At 37.1% G+C, this 9,701-nt stretch overlaps 2 protein-coding genes across 2 annotated transcripts; one reads left to right on the forward strand and one right to left on the reverse strand.

The window, feature by feature from the left end:
- Positions 1–192: 192 nt before the first annotated feature.
- apoda.1 (apolipoprotein Da, duplicate 1) lies at positions 193–2,324 on the reverse strand. The gene is made up of 5 exons (XM_067453239.1): positions 2,217–2,324; positions 1,355–1,472; positions 1,141–1,262; positions 926–1,011; positions 193–827 (listed from the first exon to the last, which is right to left on the reverse strand). Exons 2-5 carry the CDS (start codon positions 1,466–1,468, stop codon positions 592–594), a joined length of 558 nt encoding a protein of 185 aa, XP_067309340.1. The 5' UTR covers positions 1,469–1,472; positions 2,217–2,324; the 3' UTR covers positions 193–591.
- Positions 2,325–4,386: 2,062 nt separating this feature from the next.
- On the forward strand, positions 4,387–5,952 carry LOC137089673 (apolipoprotein D-like). The gene is made up of 5 exons (XM_067453241.1): positions 4,387–4,405; positions 4,508–4,642; positions 5,003–5,121; positions 5,237–5,325; positions 5,418–5,952. The coding sequence occupies exons 2-5, from the start codon at positions 4,523–4,525 to the stop codon at positions 5,657–5,659; spliced, it is 570 nt and encodes a 189-aa protein (XP_067309342.1). The 5' UTR covers positions 4,387–4,405; positions 4,508–4,522; the 3' UTR covers positions 5,660–5,952.
- The last annotated feature ends 3,749 nt before the right edge of the window (positions 5,953–9,701 follow it).

Genomic DNA, 9,701 nt, shown 5'->3' on the forward strand with positions numbered 1-9,701 from the left:
GAAATACAATATTTAATTTTTTTGTTTAAAATATCTTTGTAATTTTTGTTCAACTGAAACTATATGCATATTGACAACATGATGTACAACAGAATTACAAAAACGTTTAATTATTAACTAAATCTATTTCAAAATATTAACAGAAACTATAATAATATAGCAATGATTCTAAAATAACTCACAACGGCATTATATAATTTTCATGTGTCTGAACGCTACTAAGGAGTAAATGTTGGAAGGTACTTGATTATTTCATAGTCATAGATATGTTTTTTTCTTCTTTTTGACCACAAGGAGGAGCTAAATGTACAACAATCAAGGCAAGCAAGTTCACATGGTTTTAGTTAGTGCTCTAATTTATTTTGATCAATTGGAAACTTGTGTTTTCAATTCTGTACAAAACAGATTGATTACATGTTTGCTTCTTGGGAGCTTGAGGGAAAAGTTATAAATCCAAGACTTTGTTAAATTAAAAGTTTTCATAATCCAAGCAGTGTTTAAATTGAATAGTATACTAGTTTTGTAGTCCGCAGATGGTACAACACAAAACATCACAACATTGAAAACCAGATTTTCCAGTAAGCTGGTCATTCAAAGGTCTTTGTCACATCCCTGCTGTCTGCTTAAGATCATCCGGCTCACATCGATGTTGTTATTGGTAAAAACCTCTTTTCCGTGGTCGACGGTGGCAGCAGGCAGGGATCGGGTGCGGCCTAGAATCCAAGCGAAGTCTACGTGGAACAGTCTCAAGACATCAGTGCATGAATATACCAGTGCTGAATTCTCATAATCAGTGGACAAAACCCAGTATGGAGTGTAGGGCAAAACTGTCAATTCAAGCAGAGATGCAAAACATGAGATACGCATGAGATAAGCATTTAATGGAAATTTGATCGTCCAAATGCTCAAACAACCGTCTTCGTACCATAAGAGAAACTGATTCCAAGCTTTGCTGGATTTTTTTTGTCCTCCACCACAGCTGTCCCGTCAATTGTTCTTAGCTCTCCTTTTCTGATGAAAATAAAGTTTACAGTTTACAGTATAACTTGGTGTATTTATAATTTTGTGTATATAATTGTGTAGTACAATAAAACAAATTATAAGAGTGATCCTTTAAATACCCCTCGACTTTGTACTCACAGAATTTCAGAGCTCACTACATGAGCCGTTCCATCCAGCTTGAGGGTAAAGTTAGTCTCAATGCATCTCCCTCGCTCAAACTGTGCTGGAAGTTTAGCAATCTCAAACCACCTGCCCATAAACTACATAAGGATGCAGACAAGCAAACTATAAGAAAGATTAAGAGCAGAATAGAAGACCTGATCATTGCATATGTTGAGGTGTAATACGCTACCTTCTTTAGGTTAAAGGCAGGTTGAGTAGAAGGTTCTGGGCATGGCCCCCAGTGAGGCACCTGGGCATTTATGATTGGCAGAAAAAGGGCCACAAATACCAGAAGGGCCTTCATTTTACTTTTTATACCCATTGCCAAAAAAAAGAAGGATAGAACAGAATGGTCAAATATTATGTGTCGATAACTAAATATGTGCATGCATTCTCAACAGCTGACACAAAGGATGGAAAACATTTTCAAAACTTACTGTCATATTATTTATTATATACTTACTGTCATATTAATTATATACTGTCAATAAATTGAATTTATTAATTGAAGTTATACAGCAAGATGCTGTATTTGCGCTGTATATACACTACCACAAAAGTTTTTGAAAGAAGTCTCTTACACTCATCAAGGTTAAATTTGTTTGATCAAAAATACAGTAAAGATTTTAATATTGTGACATATTACAGTTTAAAATATTTTTCTATTTTAATATATTTTATTACTGTGATGGAAAAGCTGAATTGATCAGCATCATTACTCCAGTCTTCAGTGTTACATGATCATCCAGAAATCACTCTTAATATACGGATTTGGTGCTCAAGAAATATGAATTATCAGTGTTGAAAACACTAGTGCTGCTTTATATTTTTGTGTAAACCTTAAAAGATTAAGATTATTTGATTAACAAATTTTGAAAGAACAGCATATATTTGAAATAAATCTTTTGTAAAATTACAACTGTCTGTACCCCCCCCCCCCCAAAAAAAAAAAAAAGATTGACCCCAAACCCTTGAACTGTAGTGTACATATTGCATTTATTTTGTATTATAAAGAAGACAGTTTGACAAGCACAAATTAAACAAAGCCTTACCTCTTAAAGTTGTGCTGAATACGAGATGGTCTGTGGACTGCTCCGAGTATTTATTTGAATTATTCTCTCTCTTGGGTCATATGACTGCAGAAAAGACGTGTCGTGAAGGAGTCTTTGTGAGGCCACAGTTTATTCCCAACATGAAGTAAGTGATTAAGCAAATTGAAGTCATGAGAAGATGTTCCATTAACGAATATTATAAACTATACAGTCGCTTTGCCTAAACTGTCTTTTTTCTTTTTCTTCTTCTTCTTCTTTATAAACATACAATTTGTGTTTTTGAAGTTCAACCAAACATAATTCACCTAAATCTACGGCATTACTGTCTAGGAAAAGTTGTGATGATCTGTGACCACTTCAGCAGATGAGTGGATTTAATGGTGATGCTGACAGATAGAGGGCGCTGTATGTGTATATTTTATGACGAATGAGGATGCTCAACTGAGTGATCACAAAGGCTTTGCTGTCAAAAACATTCTGTGACACTTCATCGTGGGTTTTATTTCTTTTTATAGATAAGTTCTTAATCAACCGTTTTAATATTTAGTTTCTACTGTAATGTCGTGTGGGACCTGCCCATTGATTAAACTGGGGAATGTTCTATTGTCCCTCTTCTCAAGGTCCTGTATCAACTCGTTTGGCCATATAAGGAGTGATGTGGGGCACACCTCATAAATTCACTTTCCTAAATTATATAAAAATTGTGTGTTTTCCCCGAAATTGTATGCAGCATATCCTTATGACACTGTAGGCTATGCCTTCATATAAGGACCATCCTCACGTTTGGTGTGTTCTGCACGTTGCAGGTGTTTGTGAGAAGTCAAACAACACGTGTGATAAGAATTGAAGGATTCACGTGTGGCTCGACCTCCAGTTGAGGACACAACTTTTGTAACAAAACAAAAAATGAATGGAAAAACATTGTATAACTTGAGGGGAATCATATAGGGAAAGCTCTGGCTTCGTGTTGATGTGGCCTATCTAGAAGGAAAAACATTAACCCTAAACGTTTCAAGATGCAATGCGACTGTCAAGGTTCTGTTTAATAAGTTTCATTTTCATGGACTTTTTTCAGTTGTCTAGTTTCCCGCCACGTATGAATTGTCATGGTTACTGATATTGAGGAAACAAAGGAACTTAGTGGTACAAACAAGGTAGTATAAGCAGACACAAGTGAACTAATAGAACTAATTCGTTACTGGTCATTGCCAAACTGCCATAGAAGAAGTAGACGACGACGGTGATGATGATGATGAAAAAGTAGACGAAGAAGAATCTTCTTCTTTCTTAAATGATATAAAAGAAGAAGTGGAGGTCTGGAGGTCGAGCCACACGTGAATTCTTCACCATGCTCTTATCACACTAGTGTTGTTTGACTTCTCACAAACACCTGTAACACGCAGAACATCACGTGAGGATACGGTCCTTATGTAGCCTAAGTAAGTATAAGTATACTGTCTCATAAGGACATATCACATATGCTGCATATATTTTTGGGGAAACACATATCTTTATATCATTTAAGAAATAGAATAGAATAAGAATTCTTCCTCCTCCATCACCACCACATCAGTGCGAAACATAAAATCCAAATTCATGGAATAATGAGAATAAAGACTTGAAAGCAAAATTCTTTGTCATAAACCAACATAATCTCTACTGAATTGTGGAACAATAAAGCTAGATGGATTCAGGCTGTTTACTTGAGAAAAACATAAGTCAATCATAGTCATAGATGTGCACAATGATTTAACATCTCTGACGTGTTGGAGAATGTAGTTGCTACCCTTTATATCAGTGTTTTGATTTTTCAGGCTGAAGTGTCTGGGAATCACATTAAAGCACAAGTTAAAGCGTTTTGTGTCACAAAATCAATTGTTAATTTTTTTCTTGGATGGATTCTCTGTGAAACCTTTTGTAATTTTTAGTTTTTCTTTAGTGTCAAAGATGTGGACAGCTACCCGTGACTCGTTCATCACCTTCTTCTCAGAAGGTCATCTCAAGGTGAATTTACTTAATCTTCACATCTGTTTGAGCAGATGCCCAGGTTCCCCAAACCTGCTCGAATGACGTTTTTTTAGTTGAGGGAGGAGTTAGTGATATAACAAATAGATGTAACGGTCTATATATACCAAACTTTGTCACTGTTCTTTACCTTAATCATAAGTTCCACTCTTGAGACCAAACAGGTAAGGTGATGCTTTACTAGCAAACTATCAAACCTTTAATTCACATTTTCTTGTTGCGCTGTGACTGTTATGCTTATCGTTATGACTATTTGTTTTTTTCAGGTTCAAACTGAAAGAATGCAGGCTCTTCAGATTCTGTCTCTGACTTTGCTGTCTGTGCTGGCGGTCAGCGCTCAATCCATCAGCTCTGGAAAATGTCCACAGCCTCCTGTTCAGCAAAACTTTGATCCTACTAGGGTAAACTTTTGCTTATACACTGTAAAATAAAAAATAATTTTCATTAAAAGTTATTTGATGAGTTAAAGTAATGTAAAACATGATTTGCCATGACTTACTGATCGTATAAGTTTTTACAGTGTAAATGTTTCTTAATCTTTATATTTATTTAAGTTTCATGCTACATTCATTATGAACCACTTTATCATTATAAATTCAAGAGGAACATAAATAAATCCCATATTGATAATAAAACTTAATGCAAAAATAGTAGAATAGTATTTGTTCTAATTAAATTTCAGTTTCAGCTACAAAATGACCTATATGATCACAGGAAAATATCCTTATGCATAACTTCTTATAATTTTTTTATTTTTAAAGTACATGGGCAGATGGCACGAGATCTTGAAGATTCCAGCCCCGTTCCAGGTAGGAGACTGCTGCCAGGCCACTTACACTCTGAGTGACGGCATTGTCCTGGTTCGAAATGATGAGCTTCTGTAAGTAAATAAAATAAAATGACAATAAAATATAATTCTGATATTCATAATAGTTTTGCACTTTCTTCTGGAATGGCTTAAATGAACCTAATATCTTTTCTCTGCACATCTTCAGTGCTAATGGCACTCTCAGCTTCATTGAGGGAACTGCCAAGATTGTAGATGCATCAGAGCCTGCCAAACTTGAAGTCAGCTTCTTTGAAAGTAAGTCTGAACAAATCATTCTTTTCACCTGGTTTATTTGATTTTATGTGTGAATCTTTAAATTGAGTTATTCACAATATATTCTGTTTTAGATGCTCCTCCTGCCCCCTACTGGGTGCTGGCTACTGATTATGACGACTACACCCTGATTTACTCGTGCTCTGATTTCGCCGGTCTCTTTCACGCTGAGTTTTCCTGGATCATGAGCAGAACCCGCACACTTCCCAAGGAGACCGTCTCTGAGCTGTTAGACATCCTCAAATCTCATGACATTAACACTGATGTTTTTACAGAGACGGACCAGACACCGGAACGGTGCAGCGGCATGCCTTAATACAGCTGCCTTATAAAATGTGCTACTGTGAGATGTGTTGTGGTCTAATAACGTGTTTTTTTGTTTGTTTGTTTTTTTATGTAATATTCCCACAACATATTCTTAATCAGTGGTCTGTGACATGAGAATGTGAATAAATCTGTTCTGAATCGTAGGTTGCAATGTAAACTAAAGCTTTTAGTTTAATCCTGTTATGCATTGATGTCACTTTTCTTTCTTTAAACAGTTGAATGATGTCTACATATATAGATAGATAACTAAAAAGACTTTAAATAAAGGACAAAATATCAAAATGCTGCCTTTTGTCATTTGTTTGTTTAGGCCATGTCAGATATAGGGTTGTGAAAAGAGTCTTGGAATATTCTTTGTATATCACCACCTGTTATACTTCGTAGTAAAAATATTGCTTTGTGATCAGAACAATATGCTAATAAGGTAGCTATCTTAAATGGCATAATAAAGTTAACCAATATTCAACTATTGAGTCATTTTTGTAGGCTACTCTTGCAAGAAATGCACTCTCTGCAATTTTGCCAATGATTAAATAAGTAATTTAATGATGACATAATAATCGGGGCGGCAGTGGCTCAGTGGTTCATGTAGGTTGTCTACGGTTCCACCTGACCAAGTGTCGAGGTGTCCATGAGCAAGACACCTAACCCCGACGAGCTGGATGGCGCCTTACATGGCTGTCATCGCCGTTGGTGTATGAATGGGTGAATGTGAGGCAAAAATGTAAAGCGCTTTGGATGGCCATAGTGTCTGTTAAAAGCGCTATATAAATGCAGACCATTTACATAATAGCTACATCATTTGAAAGTGAATTGGTTTGAAGTGTAACCGATAATACAATGGTTTGCTCTCAAAGGTGAGCCTTTAGCAAAATGTTTACTGTTTTAACTTCTGTGTATTCTGACACCTTTCTATCTGAACCAGCATTAACTTCTTGAGCTATCTGAGCTACAGTAGCTCGTCTTTTTGATAAGACCACATGGGCCAGCCTTCACTCCCCCCATGCATCATTGAGCCTTGGCCCATGACCCTGTCGCCGGTTAACTACTGTTCCTTCCTTGGAATGCTTTTGATAGAAAGTGATCACTGCAGACACCCCACAAGAGCTGCAGTTTTGGAGCTCTGACCCAGTCGTTTAGCCATCACAATTTGGCCCTTGTTAAACTCACTCAAATCCTTACACTTGCCCCCTTTTCTTGCTTCTAACACATCAACTTTGAGAACAAAATGTTCACTTGCTGCCTAATATTTCCCACCCACTAACAGGTGGCGTGATAAAGAGATAAAGAGATCAGTGTTTATCACTTCACCTGTCAGTGGCCAAAATGTTATGCCTGATTGGTGTATATACAAACCCAATTCCAAAAAAGTTGGGACACTGTAAAAATTGTGAATAAAAAAGTATGCAATAATTTACAAATCTCATAAACGTATATTTTATTCGCAATAAAATTTAGATAACATATCAAATGCTCATTTTGGATTTCATAAGAGCTACACATTCCAAAAAAGTTGGGACAGGTAAGAGGCCGGAAAAGTTATATGTACATATAAGGAACAATTTGCAACTTATTAGGTCAATTGGCAACATGATTTGGTATAAAAAGAGCCTCTCAGAGTGGCAGTGTCTCTCAGAAGTCAAGATGGGCAGAGGATCGCCAATTCCCCCAATGCTGTTGCGAAAAATAGTGGAGCAATATCAGAAAGGAGTTTCTCAGAGAAAAATTGCAAAGAGTTTAAAGTTATCATCTACAGTGCATAATATTATCCAAAGATCCGTAAGGGTCAAGGCCAGAAAACCATACTGGATGCCCTTGATCTTCATGCCCTTAAACTGCACTGCATCACATACAGGAATGCTACTGTAATGGAAATCACAACATGGGCTCAGGAATACTTCCGGAAAACATTGTCAGTGAACACAATCCACCGCGCCATTCGCCGCTCCCGGATAAAACGCTATAGGTAAAAAAAGAAGCCATATCTTCACATGATCCGGAACCGCAGGCGTATTCTCTGGGCCGAGGCTCATTTAAGGACAATCCAAATTGTTATCAGTGCTCAGTTCAGAAGCCTGCTTCTCTGATGGTATGGGGTTGCATGAGTGTGTGTGGCATGGGCAGCTTACATATCTGGAAAGGCACCATCAATGCTGAAAGGTATATCCAAGTTGTAGAACAACATATGCTCCCATCCAGACATCGTCTCTTTTAGGGAAGACCTTGCATTTTTCAACACGACAACGCCAGACCACATACTGCATCAATTACAACATCATGGCTCCGTAGAAGTCTGGGTATTTAAATGGCCAGCCTGCAGTACCAATCTTTCATCCATAGAAAACATTTGGCGCATCACAAAGAGGAAGATGCGACAAAGAAGACCTAAGACAGTTGAGCAACTAGAAGCCTGTATTAGACAAGAATGGGACAATCTCAGTTCCCAGACGTTTTTATTTATTAGTTGTGGTCTAAGACGTGCAAAAAGAAGACGGGATGCCACACAGTGTTAAACATGGCCTTGTCCCAACTTTTTTGAGATGTGTTGATGCCATGAATTTTAAAATCAACTTATTTTCCACTTAAAATTATGCATTTTCTCAGTTTAAACGTTTGATATGTCATCTATGTTGTTTTCTGAATAAAATACTGAAATTTGAAACTTCCACATCACTGCATTCTGTCTGATCAGAAACTCTTCACTGTCAAAATCAAGCCGTGACACTTCATTGTGGCTTTTATTTATTTCTGAATCAATTCTTAACTGACCATTTTTAAAACTAATATTTAGTTTCTACTGATATGTTGTGTGGGACTTAAGCATTGATTAAACTGAGGAATTTTCTTTTGTTCCTCTTCTCAGGGTCCTGTATGTTACTATTATAGCCACTCATTGGGCCCATTAAGAGTGGGGGGAAGGGGAAAGCAAGCACATGAACTCCCTTTCTTAAATTTTATAAAAACCGCCACGTGTATCCCCCCCCCCCCCCCCCCATGTGTCTTTACATGAGGAAAGTATCCTCACGTGTGTTCTGCATGTTGCAGGTGTTTGTGAGAAATCAAACAAGTGTGATAAGAACATATAGTGAAGGATTCACGTGTGGTTTAACCTCCAGTTCAGGACACAGCTTTTATAACAAAAGGATGAATGGAAAAATATTGTATAACTTCTTGGCTGTTATGAGAAGCACTCAAAAACGAAACAAAAATGAAATGCAGGGTTTATTTATTTATTTGTTTAATGGGTAACACACTAAACCAAGTTTTTATTTTTTTAAACCTCCATGGGCACCTAAAAGTTATCAGACTTGAAAGCAAAGTGCTTTGTCATAAACCAACTTAAGTGAATTGTGAAACTAAAGCTGTAGCATAATGGTTGGAGGGTCGGACTTGCAACCCAAAGGATGTGAGTTAAAATCTCAGTACTGGTTGGAAATGTAAGTGCGGAAGTGAATGACCAGTCCTCTCTTCACTCTCATTAACTACAACGGAGGTGCCCTTGAGCAAGGAATGTAACCCCCAAATGCTCATTGTGTGCTCAATACTTATGGCTGTGTGTGTGCATTTGGATGGGTGAAATGCAGAGCACAATTCCGAGTACGGAACACCATACTCGGCTAAATGTCATGTCACTGTCACTAAAGTGTGATGGATTCAGGTAGTTTCTTGAAATGAGAAATTGCCTTTTAAATCAGCTTTTTGATTGTCTTAAGCTTAAAATGAAAGAAAAAATGAAAAAAAGCACATGGATTCTTGGCACATGGAGGAAACCTTTTGAGTTTGTTTGTTTGATTGTTGTTTCAAAGATGTGGACAGCTACCCGTGACTCGTTCATCACCTTCTTCTCAGAAGGTCATCTCAAGGAGAATTTACTTAATCTTCACATCTGTTTGAGCAGATGCTCAGGTTCCCCAAACCTGCTCGAATTACGTTTTTTTAGTTGAGGGAGGAGTTAGTGATATAACAAATAGATGTAACGGTCTATATATACCAAACTTTGTCACTGTTCTTTACCTTAATCATAAGTTCCA

This window comes from Pseudorasbora parva, chromosome 9 (assembly GCF_024679245.1).
Source record: "Pseudorasbora parva isolate DD20220531a chromosome 9, ASM2467924v1, whole genome shotgun sequence".
NCBI lineage: Eukaryota > Metazoa > Chordata > Actinopteri > Cypriniformes > Gobionidae > Pseudorasbora > Pseudorasbora parva.